This window comes from Melanotaenia boesemani, chromosome 14 (assembly GCF_017639745.1).
Source record: "Melanotaenia boesemani isolate fMelBoe1 chromosome 14, fMelBoe1.pri, whole genome shotgun sequence".
NCBI lineage: Eukaryota > Metazoa > Chordata > Actinopteri > Atheriniformes > Melanotaeniidae > Melanotaenia > Melanotaenia boesemani.
The window spans coordinates 3,615,143-3,643,141 of NC_055695.1; the positions used below are offsets into that span (position 1 = coordinate 3,615,143).

At 41.1% G+C, this 27,999-nt stretch overlaps 2 protein-coding genes across 4 annotated transcripts; one reads left to right on the top strand and one right to left on the bottom strand.

Annotated features, from left to right (window-relative positions):
* The first annotated feature begins 3 nt into the window (after nucleotides 1–3).
* apc2 (APC regulator of WNT signaling pathway 2) lies at nucleotides 4–27,997 on the top strand. The gene is made up of 13 exons (XM_042005951.1): nucleotides 4–168; nucleotides 879–969; nucleotides 4,193–4,559; nucleotides 4,639–4,747; nucleotides 6,234–6,347; nucleotides 6,501–6,575; nucleotides 15,167–15,259; nucleotides 15,559–15,964; nucleotides 16,969–17,067; nucleotides 17,521–17,660; nucleotides 18,256–18,450; nucleotides 18,612–18,826; nucleotides 19,096–27,997. The coding sequence occupies exons 1-13, from the start codon at nucleotides 28–30 to the stop codon at nucleotides 24,632–24,634; spliced, it is 7,584 nt and encodes a 2,527-aa protein (XP_041861885.1). The 5' UTR covers nucleotides 4–27; the 3' UTR covers nucleotides 24,635–27,997.
* Nucleotides 6,760–11,643, bottom strand: LOC121652867 (butyrophilin subfamily 3 member A3-like). 3 transcript variants are annotated; one of them, XM_042005944.1, is made up of 6 exons: nucleotides 11,526–11,643; nucleotides 10,154–10,459; nucleotides 9,742–10,060; nucleotides 8,797–8,848; nucleotides 8,657–8,697; nucleotides 6,760–7,855 (listed from the first exon to the last, which is right to left on the bottom strand). In XM_042005944.1, exons 2-6 carry the CDS (start codon nucleotides 10,325–10,327, stop codon nucleotides 7,296–7,298), a joined length of 1,146 nt encoding a protein of 381 aa, XP_041861878.1. In that variant the 5' UTR covers nucleotides 10,328–10,459; nucleotides 11,526–11,643; the 3' UTR covers nucleotides 6,760–7,295. The 3 variants fall into 3 exon arrangements, with proteins under 3 accessions (XP_041861878.1, XP_041861876.1, XP_041861877.1); XM_042005942.1 differs by having other exon boundaries at nucleotides 6,771–7,855; nucleotides 9,742–10,459; nucleotides 11,526–11,641; XM_042005943.1 differs by having other exon boundaries at nucleotides 6,772–7,855; nucleotides 8,657–8,694; nucleotides 9,742–10,459; nucleotides 11,526–11,641.
* Nucleotides 27,998–27,999: the final 2 nt, after the last annotated feature.

Below are 27,999 nucleotides of genomic sequence, written 5' to 3' on the forward strand. Positions count from 1 at the left end.
CTGCAGGTGGCGCTATAGAGTGTGAAGATGGCCAACGCTGTGGCTTCCTACGACCAGCTGGCCCATCAGGTGGAGGCTCTCCGGAAGGAGAATTCCCACCTGAGACGGGAGCTGGAGGACAACTCCAACCACTTGTCCAAACTGGAGACGGAGACGTTCGGCATGAAGGTCAGTGCAGCAGGTTGATGCTCTGCAGCCACAGGCCACAGCCGAACTCACATTTACTTACTAAATACCTTCTCATGTTGTCATCACAGTTTCAGCTAAAGAAATTGACCTTATTCACTCCACTCTGCAGAGTGTAATGTGTCGAAAATAGTCTTGCTAGCTTGTATTTACTGTAATTCACCAACATTCACTTCATAATTGACTTGATAAAGTTATATTTTGAAATCATCTTTCAAAAATCACCTTGAAATCATCAAGCATCAACATCCAATCAAGTCAGCCTTATTTTGGAAGCAAAATAATCAATTAAAAGCTGTGACTCAAATCCTGCTGGATGTAAATCCCATCATCTGAAGGGATATAAACACCAAAGTGCTCATGCACACACACACCCTGAGTCACGTGTCCAGATGCTGAGCAGCTGGATTATCCAGCTGACCTAAGCTGGGTTTAGTACCAAATTCAGGACACACAGAGTAAACAGGAGGCTTGTAGGCAGCTGCAGTTCACATCTGTACAGAAGCCACCTGCAGCAGGTGAGTCTGCAGAACGATGGACCAGATAGACTATCTGACAGACAAGGAGGGATTTTTCTCTGAAGGCTCAAAAACAAGACATAACGGATAGAGCTTTAGTTATCAAACAAGGGGAACTTTATTTTTAGCCGAAGCTAACCCGGATTTAACTCTGGTTTCTCCGCTTGGATGCAGGAGGTGTTGAAGCAGCTGCAGAGTAAACTGGAGCAGGAGGCAGGAACCCTGGCTTCATCTGGGAGGAGTGACGTGCTGCACCAACTCAAAGGTGTGAATGTGTTTAAATGTTTTACTGACTTGCATGGTGCATCTGGGTCGCTGGAACCTTTTACTATTGCACACAAAATGCTTGGTTCAGGAATATGTTCACTCCCAGAAGCTGTTAGGTGGACTGAGCTGGTAATAATCAGAATGTAGCAATCCAAATTGTCCTGCATTGTCAGAATTTTGGTTCTGTTTTTAGTTTCTGCATAGATAACCTGAGACTTTCGACATGTTCAGAGGCTATTTTGTTAGTTCTTTCAGGGGTTTGGCGAGAAAATACAGATTTGAGAAACCTCGGGAGAAATTCCTGGAACTTTCAGTGGGAAACAAAACCTTGCACGTTTTTATCTGATATCTGTTGGTCTTGTTACCGTTTCCTGAGTACCAACTTTATCTCTGCGCAAGAGACAAAATAATAATAATAATAATAAATTCCCAGATTTCTTTAAAAAAAGGAACAGAATAGCATAAAAGAGGACAATTCTTTATGTCCCTGGTGAAAGTTGCATTATTGCAGCGGCACAAGAAAAGAATACGTCACCAAGTAAAACCCTTAGAAAATGAGAAAAGTTAAATCAAACTACAAAAACACAGTGTAATGCTTTGTTTGACCTGGTCATAGAGCCTCTACTGGGACCAGTTGACGTTTACACAAACAGAAACCGACTCAGTTCAGTTAACCTGATTAAGATCAACAGGCAGAGCCTCATTAGGAGCCAATTCATGTTAATTAGATGATCTGGACTGTGATCCAATTAGCCAAAGCAGAGATTAAATGCAGCAGCTGTGTGTTTTTTTTGCAGTCGAGTGACATAACTAAAGTTAGATAAACAGATGAATATGATTAACACAATATTTTAGTCATGTCCATAAACAAGGGAACTTAAAAGCAGCTCTGTAAATTATGTGAACCAGAACTAGATTAATGACAGATTAGATCAGTGGATTAACCTTTACTTGAGGAAAAATGCAAGTTTTGAAAACATTTTGCTTTGTAGGTGCTGAACGCAGCAATGAGCACAACACAAACTGTTTTGTGTACAAAAGACTTGTACTGTTTTGTAAATGGTAAAGTTTTCCAATACTTGTCCTAGCGGCAGCGACCAGCGTGGTCTCAGTTCTGTCCTGCACGCTCGGCTAAACAGTCCTCGCTCGCTCAACTACTGGAGTTTGCGACTTCGGAAGCGGAGGCAGTTGCTGACGTGTCTTATCCTCTGTTTGGTCGTTTCAGGCCGACAACAGAGCTAATGAAAGAACATCAATAAAGTGTCAGCACATGTAAATAAACAACACTGATGTGTAAAGGGTGATTCCACTGAATTTTTGAGAACCTAGACCACATTAGACCAGCTCCTGATAAAAAACTACACCTTCAAATCAAGAACAGCGTGACACAGGTGAGGTAGAGGAAGCAGGAGAGTCAGGTGGAGGAGCAGGGGAGGCGACGGGTGTAGGACACAGTCAAATAAAAAAAAAAAGCCAGAAATTCTGTCACTGACACGTTTAACGTAACAGATCTACATATTGGTGAATCATAAGTTGTTGTTGTTTTTTGTGCCTAATTAGTTTCTGTTAATAACAATAAAAAAAACAGACATCAGTTACAGGAAGAGTGATTATCAGGACCAGTATATGTATGATTGATCTGTGTTAATAATAAAACATCAGTGGTATTTGTTACTGGTATGTGATTTGGAAATGTATTTCTTAAATTGCATACATACCTAAATATGTCCTTTAATTATAACCATGTTATACCACCATCAATACACTATAACACTACACTTTAAGAAATAGAAGAATATAAGAAATGAAAAGAAATGTATATTTTTAATTGGGACTGTTGAATTTCCCAGGGACCCACTCAAATCGCCACCTGTTGGACCTGGGGACTCAGTACATCGAAAACCTATGAACATCACTACCGAGTACAGTTACTTTAGATTTATTCTTATTTAGCTGTGGAAAATTCTGGCACATCCACTTATTGATTTGACAGAGACACACACTTAAGTTTAGTCTGGAAACACAGTCCCCTGATGAGACAGTAACGCATAGCTGAGTGTTATCAGCATAATTATTATAATATATTTTATTTGTTTTCATGAACTACTTGGAGCATGTAGATGCTGAACAAAAGGGGGCCCAAAATGTAGCCATGAGGAACTCTGCATGTCATTTTTGTAAGCATAGCTCTATACTTACTAAAGGACACAAAGTACTCCCTGTCTTTTAAGTAGCATCAAACTAATTCAGAACCAGACAGCAGATTCCCACCCGATTTTTCACTTGGTATAATAGGACGTTAAAGAGTTAAAGGTAAGCTGAATGTAAAATTGCAGTGTGTCAGAACAACTTTAAAAGCATGCGTTCCAATATCTGGGGTAAACTTAAGGAACAGTTTAAAAGATAAATTAAAGGAAAACACATCTATTAGTTTAAAAGAAGGTACAAAATGCAAAAATGAAATAAATATGAGCTGGTGATGACGGCGTTTAAAGCCAGAAATATTGTGGTGTTTTTGTTTTGTCTTTGTACAACAGCATGTAATAGTGTATTGTAGGAATAGGGTAGTGCCATATAAGTTTATACTTCTGCCTTCTCCTCTCAAACAAGAGAATAATAGGAAATGTTAAGATGTAAATATTCTAAATATTTTGTTATTGTCAGAATATGTTAAAAATAAACTATCGCTCAAAAATGAAAAATAAAGATTGTGTTTTGGTCTGAACTTCTGTTCTGTGGTTATTTGGAGAACTGAAGTGTTCTTTTGTAGATAATTTCTGTTTCTGATCCAACTGAGAAGACAAAATGTAGCTGAAACTTGAACTTAAAGATGAGGGAATCCAGGTGTTATAAGGGCAGATCTCAGGCTTTTGTTTTCTGTTGGTATACAGAGTCTGGACCTAATTTCAGTTTTCATTGGATGCCTTTCAGGCCACAGCTCTGGGGCATTTTACTCTGCTGTCTAGTCAAAATTTGTTGTGCCTATAGCTATTTCATGGCAAATGCATGTACTGGTGTCAACTAAACTTGTGTCACAGATGTTCCACTTGAAAATATTAAGTTATTTACATTTAGCTGGCATGATTCACAACACAAAAGTAGACACAAGTAATTAAGGGAGATTTTTTCAAATTGACAAATAACTACATGAAAAATGCAGAAATGACATGAAATACAGAAATGAAGACGATGTGTTCTGATGATTCCTCCTCCACCCCCAGAGCTCCACATGGACCTTACCAACTACTATGAACTCAAACACCAACCACACAATCTGAGACTGTTGACAGCTGGTCTAGGAGGGGCGGGACTAACGGGTGTCTCAGGTGTAGGAGGAGGCGCGGGGCCAGACGATCGCCTGGCTTTGCCTCCATCTTCCTGCTCCTCCTCCTCTACCGTGGCAGCAGTAAGCAGAGCCAGGAGCCCCCTCCGAGCGGCATCTCGTCAGAGTGTGATGTCTGGCGGGGAGGCCGCCGCAATTATGATGCCGCATCACTTCCTGGACGGAGCCCCGCCCAAGACAGCTGTGATCAGTGGAGCAGATGGACGACTGAGTGACCATCACCTAGAGGAGCTGTACAAAGAAAGGTGAGCAGAGGGATGCTGTATGAAAACATTTACTAAGTGAGTGTGAGAAGCTGTTTTTAACAGATTTAAACATCTGTAGGAACCTCCTGCTTGGGGAGATTGACCGGGAGGAGCGGGAGCGCTGCTGGTACTTCAGCCAGCTGGAGGCGCTATCACAGAAGCTGGCTCAGCTACCGCGCATTGATACGGTGAGACTATCAGCGAAACAGCCCAGAGAAACCACGGTCATGTTAGCAGTTGGTTTGTGAACATGTGAGCTTGACAAATTGGAATCAGTGATTGGTCGAATGAATTGTCACTTCCAGTGTGACTTGGCAGTAAGAACTCTGTCTGGCTTATATTCTGTCTACCAGGTAAGGGTACGATTAGCTGTGGAAATGCAACAGAAAACCAGGTTTAATGAAAAAAATGTGGCATTTAGCAGTGTTTACATGTGACATATTTCTGGAATGCAAAACGTAGCAAGATATGACTTTTAAAAGCAGACACAAGCATGTAAAAAGCTTGTAGCCCACAAAATTGTAGTTATTAGTTTTTGAACCTCAAAAGAAGTTAAATCTAGTTTATGAAGTTAAAGTAGCCTATAAGGAAAATGTATTGTTTAGATTAGTTTTTACTTTGTTAAAATGAGTGACTCACCAACAGATTCCCATCTAAGCTGCTTCCCAGAGGTAATAGTAATTCCCTAGAAAGGGCCCTCTCTGCTTTGTCCTGTTAGAAAAGCTACTTCTTCTACTGAATTACAACCATTAGCAGTGCACTTTACGCTGCTACCTTCTAGTGACACTTTACAGTCTAGTTAAAATGGTTTTAATGTGACGGATTCATGTGCTTCTGTGCAGCTTTCCAAGTAACCAAACATGAATATTGCATTTCTTAATGACTTAATAACTTCCATTTATGCTCTCTTGTAAAATGCCTTTGAAATTGCCATTCTAGTGGAAGCAGTCAAATTTAGTGAAACCATTAGATTTTACTTCATTTCCTCTCTAAAAGAAATGGGTTTTGCAAACCGTTAGCCTCATAGCATAATTGCCTAAGGCGTATTTTAAGGCCTTGTAATGGACTGGCGACCTGTCCAGGGTGTACCCTGTCTCTCACCTGCTAATTGCTGGGGTGGCTCCAGGTTCCCTGCAATGCTGAACGGTGTAGAAAATGGATGGATGGATATTTTAAGGATTTATAGGCAATGATGCACAGTCAATCAGCAAAATTAGGAGAGTACACTTAGACAGATATCACAATGTAGCCAAATTATGGCTTTGGCAATTATCCTGAGGCTAAAGAAATTAGTTCTGCCTAGTGAACATGCACGTAGGATCAGTTTCTGCTTTTAGAAAATAAACATGACCTGACTTTATTTTTTTTACTTTTGTTTTTGATTGTTAGCCACTGCTTCTTTTTTCTCATTGCAGCCACATATAACACACCCTGAGTTCCAACCCAAATTATTCACCCCAAACCAGTTACTGAAATTTAAATGTTTAGTTTTAAGTTATCTGTCAGAATAATAGACCTGTCACTTCTGAAGCACACATTAGCAAATATACATATATATATATATATATATATATATAGGCATATATATATATTTTTTTTTGTCTGCATCCTTTTTCTCTGCATGCTGTGGCAATGATCACCTGAGACTAACCTCTGATCTCTGTGCTGCTGCAGTTTTCTCTGCAGATGGATCTGATCCGCCAGCAGCTGGAGTTCGAAGCTCAGCAGGTTCGGTCTGTGATGGAGGAACGCTTCGGCACCAGTGATGAGATGGTGCAGAGGACGCAGGTGAGACCGACTGTGTCCAAACATCCTGCTGCTGCAGAGCTGTTCTGCTGCTGAATGTGTGTGTGCATGATACAACAGAGTAGATAATGATGTTTTAAAAGTTGATAGTTGCTGGTGGAAACTGCACATGAACTGTGTCTGCATGTGTTGCAGATGCGTGTTGCCCGCTTGGAGCAGCTTGAAAAGGAGCTGCAGGAGGCCCGAGGGAGTCAGGAGACGCAGCTACAGGTCAGACATACTATACACGGTAACATGCACACAGCACATAAACTGATGCAGAGACCCAAGTTTGATTCCTGGAAACTGCTCAAGAAGATGCTCAGTCCAGTATTTGTGTGTTAATGTCGTGGTGATGCTCACGGCTGCAGAGATGATGATCACCATTTTTAATAGATACAGTCCGTCATTCACTTCAGTTCAGTTCTGTTCAGCTTTGTTTGTTTGGCGCCAATTATCTTAATCTATTATTAAAGTCTCCCAAGTAAAGAAACAGCCCAATTCAGTCTAATTCATTATAGTCCAACAATAATCAAATTAAAACAAATCTGTTATCTACTCCACAAGTCCAATTTAATTGTTCATAACACCAGTTCATAAGGGCACTGACAAACTGCAATTAATCTTTGAGTCAATCCTCCATCCTTGGCTGCATGAGGCGACAGTGGGTAGGAAAAGAAGAAGATTTTAGAGGTGGCCAGCATAACCATGGCCACGCCTCAAGCTCCATCCCTGAATATAAATCACTTTTTAATCATTTCTGTAAAAATGCTTTTGAATGCACCTTTTTAATTCTTGATTACTTCACTTTTTGAATTTAACACTGATATAATACACATCTAGGTTTTAACATTCATGCTATATGATGCTCTCACCTGTAGATGAAAAAGTGGAAAACGTTTTAATTACACCTAGTTAATCCCTGTATGAGTTCACCCTCCAGTCAGTGTCTCATTGCAGCAGTCGCTCCCAGTCCAGTTCCACCTGACACAGCGTCACCGAGCCATGATAGGCCCACACCCAGAAGCCTGGGTACAGCGGCTCGGTGAAGGTGGTGGTGAAGGTGTGCAGGTGGACCATGGTGTCCTGAGAGACGCAGTAGAAGGACAGAGACCCAGCAGGCCAGTTAAGGTAAACCCCCACCCTGTGGGTGAACGGATTAGGCAACGAGGACTTAAACCTCTTCCTGTTGTGGCATGGCGTGTAGCTTCCCTCAGAGCATTCCAGACTCCAGGACTGCTCATTGTGTCCCAGAAGACAGCTGTCAATGTCCCCATCTCTGGAGATGCTGTTGTAAGTGACGCCGATATCAGCACCACCAGTCCACACCACTTCCCAGTACACCGAGTCCAGCAGCCCCTCCCTGCACAGCACCTGCGGGCAGTACTCGAACCGTTCCGGATGTTCCAGGGTTTGTTGGTCCAACCAGAGACGAGTGGCTCTCCTGTTGCTTTCAGACAAGTATATCTCTGAGTTGGCCGTGTTGGGGTCCAGGGTCAGATAGAAGGCAACTGTTGTAAAAACAAGAGTCAAGCTCTGATCAGCTATTAATTGAAAATAGATTTTTTTTTTTTTTTATGTAAAAATATTCATCCGGGCCAAAGAGAAAACATAAAAATTAAATGTGGATGATTAGCTAAGATAGTTGTTGGAATGATGAGATATTGGACTACTTGATTAGTTTTAATGTAAAAAAAATCAGCTGCTCCAGTCATTTTTTGTCACATTACCCTTTGCTCAAGATATGTTTTACTGGATTAACTATAAAATATACATCGTGTTTCTGCATTACTCAAACAAGAGATGAGCAGACAATTATGTTTAAGCAGCTACCATTTTAATTGAAATTAAACACAAGAATTGTATTTATTCACAAATTATCACAAATGTATTTCAATTATTTACTTTATAATGCAAATACGTTAATTATATATGTTCTGTTGCTGGCTGAGCAACCCTTTTAGAGTTGCATTGAAATGGCTAAATTTGTAATTGTAATTAATCATTAATTATAATATACAATACAGTAGCTATGTTTACTCTGTGTGGGACTATTTAAATAAATGTAAAGGACTCATTTATTCCTATTAGTGTGATCAACATGTGTTTCCTATTTAGATTATTTTCATTTTAGTATTAATAAAATAAAAATTTATATATAAATAAATTATGTGATTCTGAACTTTCTGAAAATGTCAAAGCTCCATCAAACTATCACTCTTTGCAGATGATACTATGAAATTCATTAATGAAACTTACTGAGAGAAAAGCTTATCTTTTAAAAGGAAAAATGAAAATTCATGTGATCTTACAGTTTTTCAGTGACCACCGATCTTCTGTCAGTTGATTCCTACTAAAACAGAAACAGCCAAACATCCAAACGTCAAAGAAACATCATTAAATGTGACATCAAATGTTTCCTTTTTATTTTGAATGAACAGCTTCAGCTTGCCTCAGGTTGTCTGTTGGGTTGAATAGAGTCAGTCTGGAGGACAGAGTCACAGCTGTAGAGAAAATGACTTTAAATGCACAATATTGCAATTCAAATGAAAAAAGATGTGCAGGCAGTGAACGCACCAGTAAGACCAGTTTGGACCAAACTGAAGAGATTATTGAGAATCATCATTATTTTCATTTTAGATGTTTTGATTTTCTTTTTAACGTGTGCTGCAGGTTTCAGAATTTGGAAGAAAAAAGGATTTTTAAAAACGTTTTAAAAATGTTTTTTTTATGACAGATTTCCACTGTCCCATAACTGCATGTGGGAATGTATTAAACAATCTTATCTGTTTCATAGAATAACCTTTCTTGGAATATAAAACACTTTTTCTTTATGCAAGTTCCTCATTTTAGACCATTCCATAGCTTCCTTCTGTTTTATATTCATTTAGTGTTTATTTTTCATTCATTATTAATCTAAAAAAAATATGACGATGACATCAGAAATGTACATTTATTTTGTCACAACATCAACATTTTTAAAAATGTTTTCAGCTGTACATTCATGTGGTTTATGTATTTGCTTCCAAATGACTGTTTTCACAGTAAAGTGCCAATTCTCTGTGACATTTTACTTTTTTATTATTTATGTTGAAGATAATCACACCAAAATGGTTTCAGTTTGTAAAGTAGTTCATTTTATGCACATTTAATTTATAGTGAAATTCAGAATGGGCACTTTACTGTGGAATTACTGAAATAAATTTCAGAAGTTTCAGCTAGTTGCTGAAATGACATGGGATGACCTTAAAATCAGAAGCTGAATTATATTTTCACAATCTTTATGTATTTAATTCATAGCAAACTTGCATCTAAGCCCATGTTTACATAGGAAATGAGTATAATTACAGATTTGATCATTTGTCCGTCATGAGGCTGATTTGGACCCGTACAGTACCTGTGTTGGATGCATGCATCATGTGCTCCAGGTGATTCATCTTTTTAGATTCCTCACAGTCATCTCTCTTTTTGTTTTTTTTTCTGGAATTTCTGAAATCGTCTTGTGCTTGCTCTTTACTCTTTTTGTCTTTAAATATCTTTAAAAGATTTCCATCTCTGCCGAACAGACTCTTTAAAGGCTTTTCAGCTCTTTCAGTTTTGGAGGTTTTTGCTTTGGAGGTGTTGGAGGAGTCTTCCTTCACAATGACTTCTTTCTCATCCCCTTCCTTTGAAAGGCCGATCTTGAAAACGGTGGAGAGGTCCTCTTTCAGAAGAGTCAGAGGGCTGATCAGCTTTTCCGCTGATTGGTTTGTTCTTGGATTCACATCCTTGTCCTTAAACACTTTTATCACATCTTCTTTGAACTGGCAGAAATCTTTTTTGAACAGAGTCAGAGGGCTGATCGTCTTCTTCTCTGACGTCTGACTTGTCTTAGGAAAATCTTTAGATTTACTGTTGCTGTCCTCAGTGTTGAGTTCATCATCCTCCTGTGTTTCTGTCTTCTCCTGATCATTTTCATGAGAAGCTTTTGTGGCAAAACTCATTTCAGCTTCTTTTTGTTTCCTCGGAGTTGTTGTGTTCTTGATTCTGACATTTTTTATTTCATATTCATGGTTATCCTACGTATTTCCTCTAAACTCTTCTCTTTACATTGAAGGTAAGACTTCAGAGAACACCTGTACAATCAGAAATACGAGGAATTATTATGTATAATCACTGTATACTACTATACAATAGTAAAATAAGTGCTACAATCTGAGGCTGGATTGTAAACCTCCTGGACAAGATAGAAATGCCTGGAAAAATTCCACAGATCACCTAAAGGTTAAGCTATGCATCACAATTTGCCCCACAGAGTTACACGCTACAGTTCCTGAGAAACCGTTGGCTAATTAAGTAATAGGGGGAAAAAAGTAACTTAATAATAAATAATTAAGTAATAAGGGGGGGAGATAACCTGGGATGGTTCAGCCATCTGATCAGAAACCCTCCAGTACCACACCCTGAAAATCTCCTTACAGAAGCATCCAGGTGGTATTCTGCTTTATTGCCTTTTGTCTGAAAATGTCTTGCTATGTACCGGGACGGGCAGGAGAAAGTGAGATCTGGGCTGTTCGGCTTAGTCTGTGGCCTCCTAGTAAGTTCCTCGTGTTCAGCTGTGTATAATGAGATGAAAAAAGATACGTTTGTTTGTTGAAAGCTGTGCTCTTCCTGGCCACAACAAGTCTTTGAGGAGTAAAATGATTTGCTCTTCAAACAAGAGAATAATGAGAGAAGAATGAGAATGTTTTCTTCTAGATGCTGACTAACCTACAGATGATAGTCGCATGAACTCTTCAAGTTGGTTGGCAGTCCAGAAAAGAGCTGAGACTCTGGTTCACAAACTTTTAAACCAAATTTACAAATTAATTAAATATGGGATTTGTTAGAGAAACAAGTCATATCCTGAAAACATTTCTAATCTATAAATTATCTTATTCTATGAGTTACTGAGTGTAAAGCTATTAATATGAGCCTCTATAAAGACCAAACTCATCTAATAATTCCCACAGTGTCATTGTCCATCTGACAAGCAGCCTTTAACCCAAAGAGATTAGGCCAGTTTAACCACATGAACCAATAAAAGCCATGAAAGCTGAAGACAGAAACTGTTCAGGTGTATCGGTAAAGCTTGCTGCTCATGTTCAGGCTTGTTAGGAGATAATCTGAGCCTAAGTCAGAGCGTGTGGGTCAGATACTCACGGCCGTTTCAGGCTCCTCTTTCCTTCATTGAAAACCGAACAGAGCCGCTGGCCTCCATCAGACAGGCATCGCAGAAGGAATCTGAGTCTCTCCGTGACTTTCCGTCACTCACTTCAACTTTCTGGTTCCACCAGTCTGACTCCATATTTTAGTCTGACAGCGGACAACGTGATTGGCTGCAGGGAGCGGCACTGCAGGTTTCTGCTTTGACTTGAAACAAACTTCTCCACATGTTCAGCTCAGGGTTGGATTTAATTTCTGAGGGGCCTGGGGCAAAAGGGCCTGTACAACACCCCCCCTGCACATACACACACACAAACACACGCACACACACACACACACACACTATTTTACATGAAAGTGTGAAGAAGAGAATAAAAAACAAGCAAAACTAAGGGTCACCTAGAAACTTATTAAACAGAACTGGCTGAAATGTGGTGGTTACAGATTCAATCATGGGATTAAATGCTAATTTTTATGTTTCATAACCAAGCAACATGGTTTGGTTTGTGACTGCAACCATCTGGAATTGTTTAAGTTGGTTTTATTCTTGATACTTTTCACTAGATTTTACTGTCTACCTGCACCATCCAGACTGACACGTAGATGATTTAACATGATTATATAATGGCATTTCCCATTTACTGTAATCTAGTTGAACCAAGAAAACATGTTGACTTAATGGCTGAATTTAGTTGATAACAGGGCTTTTTTTTCCTCACACTTTTAATCCTTCAATTAAAAAAAATAAAAGACATGACCTGTACAAATACAACTATATAAAAAGTCTTTTAGTTATCATGACAAGAATTTTTTGTCTTTAATTTAGCCTGGGAAGTTTAAATAATATGTAGGATCATTTTTTCCTGACCTGACCAAGAAAGGCAGAATAAACAGTTTCACATAAAAAAGATCATTTTGAATGTGAGGCTAAGAATACAGAATATAAAATAATATAGTTTTCCAAAACAGGGTCTAATCTGAGGTTCTGCACAAGGAAAACATAAATATTTAAGTGTAAGATGTGTTAAACTCTTGTTGGAGCCCCACAGTTACCCAGAAACAATTGCCTTCAGTTTGAGCTCATTGATATTTATTTGTACAATTATCAGAGAATAACCTGACAAAGTTGTGTAACTTAATTTGTTGAAACTGTGATCAAATGTAGCTGCTGGAAAAGCTTTAGAAAACATTTTCTAATCATATTTCAGGAGCCCAGATCTCTGTCTGTCTCCATCCCTTCTGACCCATTTCACTGCTGTACAGAAGGTTTTTTTCAAGCCATCTCAGAGCTGCTTTGTGATTGGTTGTTGCCAGGCTGCAGAGTTGGCATGGGCAAGTGTGTCCAAGATAAAGAGAGCGAAACAATCTTTTTGCTGCTCTGTCTCCCTCTGAGAATAAGAACATGACCACAAACAGCGAAACATGGCCATCAGAGAACAACCAATACCTTAATTTAATTTAATTTAATTTAATTTAATTTAATTTAATTTAATTTAATTTAATTTAATTTAATTTAATTTAAAAATTAAATGGAAAAAATGGGGGGAAAAAACTTCCTGATCTGATACTTCCCCTCCGGATTTTTCTTTTCTCTCTTATTTTGTTTTTTTTTATTTCATTATTATTATTTTTTTTAACTGGACTAAACACACTTGTTTCCTCACTGTGTTGTGTAGAGGATGTAAGGAATTGTCCATCACATTGAGCAGCTTGTACAGCCTACTTCACGAGTTTGTACCGCATCAAGTCTCAAGTCTCCGGTTCTGATGCTGCTCCAGCAGATGCTGCAAAGCTGATTGCACTTTCCACAACAGACTTTTGTTCATTCCTATTGTTTCTGCATCATCTCCCAAACTGACTGACCAGTTCTCTGTACCCAGCTTCTTGTCCATCACTAATACTCCCCACACCTGCAGAGCAGTCAGTGTTTTTCTGCAGATGACAGGACTCAGAGAGAAAGTGTGAGGAGAAATGGTGATACAGTCTCTTGTGGTGCACCAGTGTTGCTGACCACCATCTCAGACACACAACCTTTCACAAACTGTGGTCTGCTTGTTAGGTAGTCATAATTGCAGGTGTTGGAGGTATCCACCTGGAATTTATGGAGCTTCTCACATAAAGATGCAACTTTAGAAATAAAATTAAAAAAAAATCTCCTCAGTGCTGCCTGATGTGAACAGATGAGAATAGACTTACTGAAACATTACAATAAGCAAACTGTAATGGGTCCTAAATGGTGTTGTTCACTTGCTTACTGATTTGAGCCAATAACAGTATATCAAGGACTTTCATGACATGGATAACTGGTCTATAGTAATTTAGGGCAGGTGAGATGTTTTTAGCCACTGGAACAAGACAGGATGTTTTCTACAGCACAGGAATGTTCTTCTAAATCCGGCTAATGTTCAAGAGGCTCTGTTGAATCCAACATCTGATCAGGTCTTCACAGCCCTGGTGCTGACACCATCTAGTCCTGCAGTCTTGGGTAATGCATAACTTTCTTCTGAACTGAACCTGATTTACCGAGTGCAACAACTCGTCTCGGGTAATGAAGATATCTTCTCTTTCACTTGTTCCTGACAGAGCATGCAAAATGGCTGTTCATTCCCACATATCACCAATGTTTTTGATTGTCTTGTAATGCATAAAAACTAGGTTAAAACTTTTGTTTTTAATTAATCAAGGCAATACAACCTAAATTTGTGGATATGATGTGTAGAAATTTTGTCAGTGGAGGAGGTCATCCTCTCTCGCAGCAGACCAGCTGTGCCGATGAGGGCTGCGTCTCCTTACTGGCATCCATTTTGTCAGCTTGTTGGAGCTTCTGGTGTTTAATGGAGGAGGTTTGGATCAGAGCCACAGCTTCAGTTTGTCCAACAGGACGACGGTAAAAATTCAGGTTTCCTTTGTTAACGGGAGGGAAATGCAGAACAACAGACACACTCAGCTCTTTGTCTGCAGAGAGTCTTTGGCTCTCTCTCTCTCACACACACACACACACACACACACACATGCATCACACCCCAAGGCGTTGCTACAGCAACGGGATGGAGGAGAGGGGGGGCAAAGCTTTGATATGAGTCTCTGAGGATTGCAGGCAGTGAATGCAAATGAAGCCGTTTGTGTGTGTTATAGTAGGTCTGCATGGGGAGCAGTTTGATTTTCAGATCATTTTATCAGGTCATGTCTGTGGGACAGACTTAACATGGACTGGATGAGGTTTTGGATGCGGGTTTAAAGCTCAGGCTAGAGGCCTGGGATTATTTCATGTCAATGAAAGTCCTCAGAAAGATCAGAAAAATAATTGTGAGGATTAGCATGCAAGCAGCGATCTGGAGGATCTGGATGAATAAACTCTGCCAAACTGTTTTTAAAAGAGCAGCAAACTCAATTCCTCAGTGGTAACTTTAAAGATGAAAAAGCCTCCAAAAGAGAGAGAAATGTGCAGTAAAGAAGTGTGTCATTAGCCTTCACTGCTTTTGGTTTTGTTTGACAGTGATGCTGAACAGCGTCTGTTTGGAACCACACTGGAAGTGATGGAGCCTCCACACACAGCAAAAAGGCTGAGGTTTACATTGGAAATGCAACTGGGTCAAAGACGCCCATCCACATGTCTTCTTCTTTCTCTCTGTGTGCAGTTGTCTGGAGCTGAGAAGCCTCCTGCTGGAGAACCGGAGATCAACAGCTCGTCATCAGCAGCAGGAACAGAAGCGGCAGACGGAGGCAGCAAGGTACTGATACATCCTGATCCTCAGGTTCAATAAATACCGAATCTAAGTTAACATGTTCATAAGAATCAGTGTGATAGCAGTGGATAAAATGTTCATATGAAAAGCTCTATTTACCTCATACCAGCAGACTTAAGATAATAACCAACACTTACAGTATGAAAGCTGTGAGAAAACAGGGGGTATCTTTATAAATAAAGAAAAGAGAGTATCTCCCTGAAACTGTGTAACCTAAAGTAATCAGTAGTCATAGTTTCCTTTGTGAACTGGCCCAGAACAACATTTACTTTTTCCCTCCTCAGGTGGAGATGGTCTTCTGGCTGCTCTCCATGTTGGCAAACAGAGACAAGGAGGAGATGTCTCGGACTCTTCTGGCCCTGTCCAGCTCTCAGGATAGCTGCATCGCCATGAGAAAGTCGGGCTGCGTCCCTCTCCTCGTCCAGATCATGCATGAAGCTCCCAGTGGAAGTGGAGGTCCTGGGGAGGCCGCAGCAGGCAGCTCTTCTATTGGCTGCAGCCGCGAGGCCAAGTCCAGAGCAAGCGCTGCCCTCCACAACATTATCTATTCTCAGCAGGACGAGGGTCAGGCCCGCCGTGAGATGAGGGTCCTACACATGCTGGAGCAGATCCGGACATACTGCGACAGTGGCTGGGACTGGATCGAAAGTCACGCAACCACACCTTTACCTGGAGGAACTAAAACTACAGGTAAGAGTCTGAACCAAGTAGAGAGGTGTATAATGTCTAAATCTCTTTTCAAAGAACAAGGAAACCTGACGTTCAGAAAGAGGGCAAGCCAACCAAACAATAACCAAGAGCAGCCAAGGGGTTATTTCATGTTAGGGGTGCATGTGGGCCAGAAACCCACACACCCAGTTTTATTGACATCCATACCACCTCATGAGTTAACTGCATCAAAGCTTCCCATGCAGGAGCATGTAATCAGTCCGCAGTACGTTGTAGAGGTGTGGAGATATTTTGCTAAATCTTTCCTTAAAACAAGCATCCACGCTGGTCTTCTACTCCTTACTTCCTTGTCTGCAATATGATTTATTGTCCTTAATAGAGGTGTATGCATAGTCAGCATGTTTAGTGCTCTTGGGCTACAAATATTTTTGTTGCATGTGGTCAATTGCAAAGGGTCCTGTGAACCACTGCAGACTGGTGCATGTATGAAACATGATGCAGAAACTGTGAACTGGCTTTCAGCAGACAGCGATCAAAATTCCCATGAATGCTAAACATGAGCTTATATGCAGCTATTTGTGTTGTTATACATTTAGTTGACTGAAAATGTATTTCCTGTCACCAGATGAAAACAGAAAAGAAGCAAAACCCGTAGTTTTAGTTCTGTCCGTGATCAGGTCATGTGGAAAAAGTTTCCAAAGTTTCCAACAATACTGAAGCCAAAATATGATTTGCTTTGTAACAGATTTTGTAAATGACCAGCAAGAAACTCCAAAGTAGTTTTCATCTCAGGCAAGAATACAGAATAAGACACCAGAACCAAAAATACAAATTAGTTCCTTTTAACCTCAAGGAAACCTAAACAAAGAATATTTGGAGCACAAAATAATCAACAAAATGACATAAATGTGATTTTTCTCCAGCATTCTCACCTCTGTATTTTTCTTGTAAAAAGCCCCTTTCATGTGAATCTTCCTTTAGAAACTCTTTAACTTTTAATGATTTCTTGTGGTTCTGTTGTGCAGATATTCCTGAACCTGTGGATCCTCAGATCTGCCAGGCTATGTGTGCCATCATGAAGCTTTCCTTTGAAGAAGAGTACCGACGAGCCATGAACGAGTTAGGTCTGTGAGACATACATTACCAGATTTCCAGTTCCACTTTCTACTGCAATGCTAATTCAGCACATTTCAGGGGAATTCCTAAACAATACACTGCACTATGTTCATTTGATATTCAGCTCTTGTTTAGACCAAGAATTTGAACACATTGCACTTCAAAAACTATAAACTGAATTTATTCAAAGTCATGAAAATTAGTGTCCAGTTGGGTCAGTCACAGATGTCTCTGGGAAGTGGTTGTTGTAAACTTTTCATTCAACTAAAATGACACAACAAAAACAAAGAGACAAAGAAACATGAGAATATCTAGAAATGAATTCTAGAGCTTTTGTTCTTCTTTCCTTGCCTGTTAATAAATAATAAGCCTGATAATAAACTGAATGCAAACTGATGTAACTTTTAGCTGAGTAAATGCAACATGAGTTGTTCTGCTCAGAGTTTGTTGTTTTATTCCAGGTGGTCTGCAGGTGGTGGCAGACCTGATCCACCTGGACCAGGATATGTATGGCATGCAGAACGACCCCATTAACATGGCTCTGCGCCGCTATGCAGGGATGGCTCTCACTAACCTCACCTTTGGGGATGTCGTCAACAAGGTACAGGGGTGCAGGCAAACAGAACAAGATTTCTCAGACCTGAACCCATTTAGCTTTTCTGACTTCAGTTTAATATGTGGCCTCATGTCCGGTGGTTCTGTTAGAGCAAACTGGTTTTTAGATGGTTATAAAGATGAACCTGCTCTGAACTGGTGCCAGCACCATCAAATAGTTAACACATACCTGCAAAATGGCTCATTTCAGTCAGAAAATAGACTGCATATGTGGTTAGTGTGAGATGGATTTTGTTCTGAATCTAATCTGTTGGCATTGTTAAAAAACTGGCAATTAGCACAACATCATTCCTTTTGGTTAGTTTCAGGAAATGCTGGGAGCAAAGACCACACAACCTTGTAATTAAAAATTAGATTTATACAAGCATCTTCTTTAAACAATAGACAAACATTAGAGGCAGCAATTTAATATTCTGCTTCTAACAAATATGCTGCAACAAAGCTAAAATTGTTTCATAGTTTTTCTAAAAATCAGAAAGCTGTGTATAAAAAAATAATCAAATCTTAAAAATGAAGATGCATTTTAGAAATCATTACTGATACACCATACTAACATGCTTCTTCTCATCTCATCTTCTCAGGCCACCCTGTGCTCAAAAAAGAGCTGCCTGCAGGCTCTGGTGGCTCAGCTGGCCTCCGACAATGAGGAGCTTCATCAGGTGGTCTCCAGCATCCTGAGGAATCTATCCTGGAGGGCCGACATCAGCAGCAAGAGGGTCCTGCGAGACATCGGCTGTGTGTCTGCTCTGATGACCTGTGCCCTGCAGGCCACCAAGGTACCAAAAACAAGTCAACCCACAGACAGGAAGTTGAAATAGCTTGGAATTACTAAGTGGAAACACTGAGCAAGAGGCAATATACATATAAACGAAATCAGAAGTAAATTAGCTTTAAGTTATGTAAAACTAAGCATGTTTTTGTTCTGCCCGTTCTGCAGGAGTCAACATTAAAGAGTCTTCTGAGCGCTCTGTGGAACCTGTCGGCTCACAGTATCGACAACAAGGTGGCGATCTGTTCAGTTGATGGCGCTCTGGGCTTCTTGGTCAGCACTCTGACGTATCGCTGTCAGACTAACTCACTCGCCATCATCGAGAGTGGCGGAGGGATCCTGAGAAATGTGTCCAGTCTGGTTGCCACACGAGAGGACTACAGGTGGGTCCAAACAACTTTTTTGACCATGGAGGCACATTAATTCCATTTTTTTGAAGTCACTGAGGCAACATGTAACAAGTAAAATTAAATTAATTAAAACTAACAGATATTACATATGCAGCGTTCATCTGAATGTTAAAATTATAAAATGTGTTTTCTTTCTTTCTTTCTTTCTTTCTTTCTTTCTTTCTTTCTTTCTTTCTTTCTTTCTTTCTTTCTTTCTTTCTTTCTTCCTTCCTTCCTTCCTTCCTTCCTTCCTTCCTTCACAGGCAAATCCTCAGGGACCATAACTGCCTCCAGACTCTGCTGCAGCACCTGCGTTCCCACAGTCTGACCATAGTCAGCAACGCCTGCGGGACTCTCTGGAACCTTTCAGCCAGAAGTCCGAAAGACCAGGAGCTGCTGTGGGACCTGGGTGCAGTCAGCATGCTTCGCAACCTTATCCACTCAAAGCACAAGATGATAGCCATGGGCAGTGCTGCAGCTTTACGGAATCTCCTTACCAATCGACCCTTGAAATATAAGGATGCTGCAGTCGTATCCCCTGGCTCCTGCATGCCCTCGCTCTATATGAGGAAACAGAGAGCTCTGGAGGCAGAGCTGGATGCCAAACATCTAGCAGAGACCTTTGATACTCTTGAAAAGCAGAGCCCCAAGCATTTGACCCTCAACAAGCCACTACGACACATTGAGAGTCTGGCAAAGGACTATGCCTCTGATTCTGGTTGTTTTGATGACGATGAGGCCCCCAACCTCTCCAGCAGCCTGGATACTGGTAGCTTCTCCATGCTGTCTATGTTTCTCACCAACTCTAACTTCGTGCAAAACCAGCCTCGTAAGAGGGACAGTGAACCTGAGCGAGACATAGACCCTCCTCACATGGTGGAGAAGAGGCACTCTGCTCCTGATGATGTGGTCTCTGCTGCTGCAGAGAAGCTAGCAAAAAAGATCACTAACACAGTTGCTAAAATCGACAGGCTGGTGGAGGACATCACCATGCACACTTCCTCTGAGGACAGTTTGAGCCTAAGCTCTGAGGACCACCTGGCAGACTGGCCTTATGGGATTGATGAACTCAATGAAGCCCGGGCAAATTCATGCTCCCCCTGCCGGCTTTCTGATACCAGCAGTTTGGCCCAAAGAGAACGTCTCAGCAGAGCCCACGCCCTCTTACGCCTTAAAACCACCCACACAAGCGTGTCAACAGACAGCCTGAATAGTGGCAGCACTAGCGATGGCTACTGTGGGAGCAAAGACCAGATACGACCTGCTCCAAGAGCTTTAATGATTCAACAACGGCCTAACCAGCTTGACCTCAAAGTAGCTCATCAAGAGTATATCAATGTGGGGCCTACTGTTCAGAATGAGACTAACCAGCAGGATATTCCAGAGAGAGATTCTGTGGATAATAAAGACATAAAAGATGTGGAGCTCTGCAACCCAGATGCAGAAAAGAATCAAGACCCACCAGTACAAACTCCTGTCAGTGCATCCACTAAAGTGTCCTCTGATGTCAGTATGACATCAATTAAATTGTCTCCTACTTACCAACAAGTCCCACTTATTCAGAGTGTGGCCAAATTTGGTGTTGCAAAGACGGCCATCAATGTCCAGGCTGCACAAGCAATGAGGAGGCAAGCCTGGGTACCTACTGTAATGACCGGGGGAAGTATTACAAAATTTTCTCCAGTCACTTCCACCAGAAGTCCTACCATCGGGACAATGGAGACGGTCCAGAAATACTCTGTGGAAAACACTCCTATTTGCTTCTCCCGCTGCAGCTCTCTTTCATCCCTCTCCTCCGGTGATGGAGCATTGGAAGGACAAAGTGAGAATGAGTTGGAGAGTGACTCATCATTAGAGATCATTGAAGTGGAGGATGGAGAAGTAGTGAAGAGAACCAAAGAGGATGAAACCTTAGAGGATTTGAGTGATAGTCAGCTGCTGATGACTGACTCAAAAACCTTCTCCAGCAAAGAGACAAATCCCATTGAGATCCCTTGTACTGCTAAAAGAGAAAAGGTGTTTCTTAGGGGAGCTTCACCAGCCATAGTTGAAGACAGATCTCCATCCAGTTCATCTGAGAACTACATCCATGAAACACCTCTTGTATTAAGTCGCTGTAGCTCAGTCAGTTCACTGGGCAGCTTTGAGTCCCCATCTATTGCCAGCTCTATTCAAAGTGATCCGTGCAGTGAGATGATTGATGGAACAATAAGCCCTAGTGATCTTCCAGACAGCCCAGGACAAACCATGCCTCCTAGCCGAAGTAAAACTCCATGCTGTGTTGAGTCAGTTGGCCCAGAAACACAGACCATGGGGATAGCAGGGCAATGGGAAAACAGCCTGCGTAAGTTCATGGAGATCACAGACTCCAAGGAGAGGTTCAACATTCCTCCTGACCTGGACATGATCTACTTCACAGTAGAAAAGCCCACTGAGAACTTCTCTTGTGCTTCCAGCTTAAGTGCTTTGCCTCTTCATGAACACTACATTCAGAAAGATGTTGAACTGAAATTAACCCCCCTGCTCCAGCAACATGACAAAACTCTCCCTTTGCCTGATGAGGATGAGCAAGGACTCGACAATGGGGAGAGATACAGTGAAGGCAACTCAGATGATGACATAGAAATCCTAAAGGAATGCATCAACTCAGCAATGCCCTCAAAGTTTAGGAAGGTCAGACCTTCCCTGATGACCAATATCCCTTCTCATATACTCAGTTCCCAGGCCCGAAAACCAATAAATCTGCCTGTGTATATGATGCTCCCAAATGGTAAAACTCAAATGTGTCCTGGAAGGAGAATTGTCATCCCGCAAAAAGAATGCAAATTTGATGATTCATCTTTTACCGATTCTGCAGAGGGTACACCTGTCAACTTCTCCAGCACAACTTCGCTGAGTGATGAAACACTTCGGTGTCCTCTGAAGGACAGGGGGGCTAAAGAGTGCACAGCCAAAGGCCTGAAAAAGCAGGAACTGATTGACAATGATGCAAAGAGGATAGAGGACTTGAGGATATTCTCGCACTTCCACAAACCCAACAAGATAAACTATTCACCTGAGAGACAGATGAGTCGAACAACCAAGCATGTGGTTCCCACTCAGAGGGTGCTCATGCAGAGCAAAGAGGTAGCCGATAGAGTGGCGAACCAAAAGAATCGCGACCAGTCTCCAAATCAGCAAAGAAGGCGCCAAGGTCAAGGCCATATCAGAAAACTGGAACTACCTATCATAAAGCAAAACACAGACGGTAATCTCAATGCAAGAGCCAAAAAGGATAATACAATCTTTCGGCAAATGACACAGTCTTCAGAGGACAGCAACAGCTTCTATGATGATAAAAATGAAGAAGTAATCAAACGAACCAGCAGAAAACAGATTAGGGACGCAAGCAGAAGTAATCTCTCCCGAAGCATGACAAACATAGGCAGGATAGATAACTCCCAAGGAAAGCCTCGAGGTTTTCACAGGTTAAAGCAAAATCTGATAAGGGATGAATCCATGGCATGTTACTCACTCAGCTCTTCTCTTAGTTCACTCAGTGATGCTGAATTTGAGGATCAAAAATCAAAAGCCCAGCAAATATGGTACAAGAACAGACACAACAAAACACTAAATATGGCACAACAGAATAAGTCTTTGACTATTCACTGCCAATATGAAGAACAAAGTTCACCAAGCTCTGTCAGCATGGATTCAGAGGATGATCTCCTTCAGAAATGCATAACATCTGCCATGCCCAAGCAGAGACGCAAGACTCTTGCCAGGAAAAAGAAAGCAGAAAATACTCAAAAACAAAAGACGTCTGATGGGTGGGACATGGATGAAGAGATGGATAGTGATGATATGGCATGGGATAACGATTCAGACCTTAACAGTGTTGAATGGAGAGCCATACAGGAGGGTGCTAATTGTGTTGTTACTGGGCTGCAGGCATCAAAGTCTCAAGAGCCATCCTCAGAAGAAACTGAGTCAGTCCTGTCATTCATGTCAACATCCAGCTTCACACCCAAAGAAAGGAAGTTTGCTAAAGATAAAAACGCAAATAAGCCTCTAGACTTTGCACAGCGCAAGCCAGTTCCAAACTTACCTGTGGTTTTTAGAGGTAGAACTGTTATCTATACACCGAAAAAAGAGACAGCTCCATCACAAAGACCTCCTTCCAGAAAAGTGCCAACCAAGACAGATGCTCCAAAGAATCCAAACCTTGCTCAACACAGATCAAAGAGCCTTCACAGACTAGGCCGCCCCCAGGACATAGAACTGTCTCTTCCAAAGAGGAGCTCTACTCCACCTCCAAGGATACCAAAAAGTTCATCCTCTGGATCATCACAGAGCTCTACACCATCCAAACAGTCACAGAGAAAAATAACATCCCCAACGCAGTCATGTAAGTCTGTCCAGAAAAAGACAGTCACATCAGCTAGTAGCCCACCAGCTACCAGTCCTCCTGAGAGAAAGGGACGTTCTCCTGTTGTGAATCAAAATGAAAAATCTCCACCTCCTAAAACTCAAAAGTCACCTGTCCGAATCCCTTTCATGCAGAATGCAGTCAGGCAACCCAGACCTCTGTCACCGTTGGTGACTAACCAAACATTTAACAGGCAAACCAGTCAGGTCAATGGAAAGAGGGTGCTACCGGCCAATCGATTTGACCTGGTAAGGATGACCTCTGTCCATTCAAGCAGTGGTGAGTCTGACCGGAACGGATTCTTGAGACAGCTGACTTTCATTAAGGAATCAAAGACTATGTTAAGACGTGACGGATCTGGACGCAACACACCAGGATCACAGAATGGATCCCCCCGCAAAGCAGCTCCTGGAGCTTCAGCTGTCTTCCTTTGTTCATCACGCTGTCAGGAGTTAAAGGCTGCAGTGCAAGCCCCAAGAAGGGTGCAAGTCAAGGATTCTGGACGAGCACCGCAAGTCCAGAGGCCAAACCCTGGCCTTCAGAAGCAGACTACAGCCCTGTCAAGAGCAACATCCAGTGAAAGGGATCTATCTGCAAGAAGACCAGCCAGGAGAACAAGCTCTGAAAGTCCCTGCAGGGTGGCTCAGCGAAATGGGCCTGGCAGAATGCCCGGGGGCAGGCAGCAACAGGACAAAGACACCTTTAAACGTCATGCCTCATCACCGAGCATAAACATACTGAGTCGAGTGACTAGCCGTTCTTCTCTGCGCTCATCATCATCTGATTCTAGTGGAAGAGCAAAGAGCGATGATGACACAAAGAAGAAAGGACAGAGATCCTCATCTCGCCACACTGATGGTGTTACTTGGAGAAGGATCAGAGATGAAGATGTACCTCAGATTTTGAAAAGCACTCTACCAGCCAATGCATTACCTCTGGTGCCTTCTCCTGATGAGGAAAAGCCAAAGCCACCAGCTCTTCCAGGGAAACTGCCAACTATTCTACTTGCATCTCGCAAGACAAGTGACGCAACTGTCCAAACAGAAGACTTTCCAAACAACAAGACCAACTCGAGCACCTCCCCGACAGTCGACACAGCTCCAGTGATGTCTGAGGAAGTAGCAAGAATGGCTCTCCTCAGAAAGATTAGTGCCACCTGTGGGAGTAACCTCCAAGATGCAGAATCAGATGGCTCATTGAGAAGCCACAGCACCACAGGAACGTCAGACAGCCACATTGGTGGAGCTGTTACTTTCCGCCAAGGATCCCCAAGCAAGGCTGCCCGAATCACACCATTTAATTACATCCCCAGCCCCATTACCTGCTGTCTGCAGGATACACAAATCCAAACAGCCACAATCATTGAGAAATCTGGGGAAAAAAGTGAGTCGTAGGGGATTTGTTTGTTAAAAGTCAACCTGGGTGGCTCAAGAATAAAACTCAGCTGGACTCCTGATAGACACATGGGTGTGCTGGTCCTATACCTCGGGTATTGACTCTCTACCTACCCCATACACTGCATTCACATTTTTCTCTTTAAACAGCTGATGAGAACATCAGTTGACCATTCATTCAGAGTTGGATGTATGCATTGAGAGCAGACCACAAAAGGACTTTTAGAGATGCCCTTCAGAAAAATTTCTCACCTGAAAAGTGCATCTTTTTGTACTCTTTTCTTTTTTTTCTTTTTTTTTCTTTTTTATTTGTAGAATAACCATTACCAGTTAGAAAAATACCTAAAAAATTAAACAAAAGACAATTAACTTGATTTCAGCACATAAATCAACATCAGTCTCCTGGACACAGTCGATAACAATTTTATGCAAACATTTCGACTGGACTTCTGCCTGGAAAGGTTTAAACTGTGGTACACTGTAAAGAGACTCTCATCAAGGTCACAAATTCACTGACTTATAACGACTTCCTTACATAAAATACATTCAGGCTTAGAGACTTTGCTTCTGCACTTGCCCTAACACAATATTACAAGACATGTAGGCTTGGGGAAAACTTTTGTGATGAAACATTTCTTCAGATTCGTGATACAATCATGTCCATTGCAGTTTTCTCTCTTCCATGAATACTCTAACCATTGCAAATGCATAAAGTCCCCTCTGTATCTTAAAGTGGCTATAGTATTGCTGTTACGTGTGCAACTTTTTACCAGGATAAAAATGTTTTCAGGTCAAACTTTAAACTTCAAAACAAAAAGGTAGAAATTTATTATTTAAGAGACTGATCCAGTGTTTTTGGGGTACAGAAGTCAGTTTCTGGGACATAGCTGATGGCCTTTAAGTGGGTGCTGTGGATGAAAGGTAACTACTTATGTAATGTTACAATATAAGCATATATCCATTTTATAACATTTGTGTGATTGAGTACAATGCAACATAAAAAATGTCATGAATTCCGCTATATAACACAGAAAATTAATTTTCAGTTTTTGTTGACATTGTCTGAAAGATGACCGTTCTGCTTGAATTAGTTTATTAGTTGTAATATTTTGGCCACCCTAGAAACATGAGCTGGACAGAATTATTAGGAAACAACTTAGACAGACTTTGAACATAAGAATAAAGTCAAATCATCACCTTTCAGACAACTTTGAAACGGGTTGACTGTTAAGTTGGCTGTACTGGTGTTCCTAAAATATTTGAGAAGCTGTTTGCAGCCAATTTAATTTATTAAGTACCAGATTAATCACACTGACATTTATGCAATAATGAATTAAGTTATGTTGGTATCTAAAATTGCCATTGGGCAGCAATCTGAACAAGCCCTTACCACCAGAATATAGTCATTTGAAGTATGTTTTAACACAAATGTTCTTTCTAATTTCAGCTGCACAATTTCTTTCCCAGAAAATATTACAGCAAACTATCGTATTCCAAAGTGTTAATCTCTCTGGTTCCTTCACCCTCTGCAGTCTTGTGTCTCAGTCAGTATTGTAAATAACATGCAGGTGTACAGAAGCTTCCCGGTGGGTGTTGCTCCCTGACAGCATGCTAATATATTCAGACTGTACACACACACCTGGAAACACCAAATAATGACACAGATGTGGCAAAATGTTTTCTAAAATCTGACGTCATCTGTACTCTCGTGCTGGAAACACCTGTAAACCTGCTGCTAGATTCAGATACCGTTTGATATACCAACAAGATCTTATAATGATGGCTGTGCATTGGGTGGAAGGAGTTCTCTGGAAGTCTGTACAATGTCTTAATATCTGCTTAACTGTGTTGCTGTAACAGTAGTAATAGGTGGAGAAGAATATAAAGACAATGAATATTTTCCGTAGCTGTACCATCATTCTATCATGTGTGCCCGAAGACATGGATGGAATTAAAGTTAATCTATGTTGAGGGGCTGTTTATTTATAAAAAAAAAAAAAGTAAATAAAAAAACACACCCGTACTGTAGTCCCAAAGCATGTATTGAATAAAACCCAAGTAGCCTCTGAATGCAACCTTTTAAGTCCCAACAACCTCTTAAAGATCTCAAGTTGATAGACTACTGAAATCTGCCTTTTTACTATCAAACGCTCAGTTTAAGTTTGTAGAAACTAATTTGATTGAGATTGTCCACAGCAGTGTATCTAAAAGCTTGACACATCCTAGAAACCATTATGAGAATATTTCAGTGAAAAATCTGTGAAATCAGCAGTTTGTTCTTCATTTAAACAGTATTGTCAAGATTTGGACGCTTAGTTGGCAAAACCAGCTATCAGCGTAGTTTGATTGATGGATATTTATCATTCGGTATGATTACGTGCACTGTTTAGTTGAGCTACTGTAGCTTGACAGGATTATTTCCTTGTATACTAACGCAGGAGGAGAACAGATTTAATGTGCAAGGTATGTCCAACTCTGCTATGACAGGTGGCAGATGTGCTGCATTTCTGCGTGCAAACAGTTCAGCAGGTGGGAAGCCGCTTCCATGTTGAGACAGCTTTACTGTTTCTGTACATTTCATGTGTGCATTATGTTTTACCTTTTGCACAAATGAGATAAGCTCCATCACTTGAGGTCATTTTCTATTGTAACAAACTTTTCCTGCAACTTCAGGATCAAAGACAATGCAGAGAACATCCAGACCAGTTTAAGTACCATTAAACCAGGATTCATGGGATTTGTGACTACATTAACTTGATGTTGGTCCAACTTTCAAAAATTAGATTTAGTGTGTTTGAGTCAGACTAAATGTTGACATGGATTTAAAGTCTGGGTTTAGTCGGAGTAACACAGCAGTAGATTGAATAATTGTTGAGAAAACAAATAGTAGTTAATCAATATGAAAATAATTGTTTGCCAAGTCATAATGATTTAAAGACTGTACACATAACAGACCAGAGAAACACTCACTAGCCTGATCTGAGCTCATTTTCACAGCAGGCGGGTGAATTTGTAACCGCAAAAAATTTCAAGTCTGCAGCCGTAGATTCAAAATGTACAAACTGAGCGTTTGACATTCAAAAGACAGATTAAGGGTGGAGAATCACTTCAACAGCCCCTCAAGACTCAACACGATGAAATGAACAGCACCATCTGGGTCCTGGACGGTTTTCTGTATCAGTGTTGCTGGCCTTGTTCAGGCCAGGCTGGAGACCAGTTTGTAGCTGAATCATGTTCAAGCGTCTCGACCCACACATGAACGAGGCCACGAGGCTTAATGGTGGGTGCCATGTGTAATAGGCAAACCAGGCGTGTGTCATTATAAATGTCTTCATCCAATAAAAAGTGACGTGTTTCCTTAAACG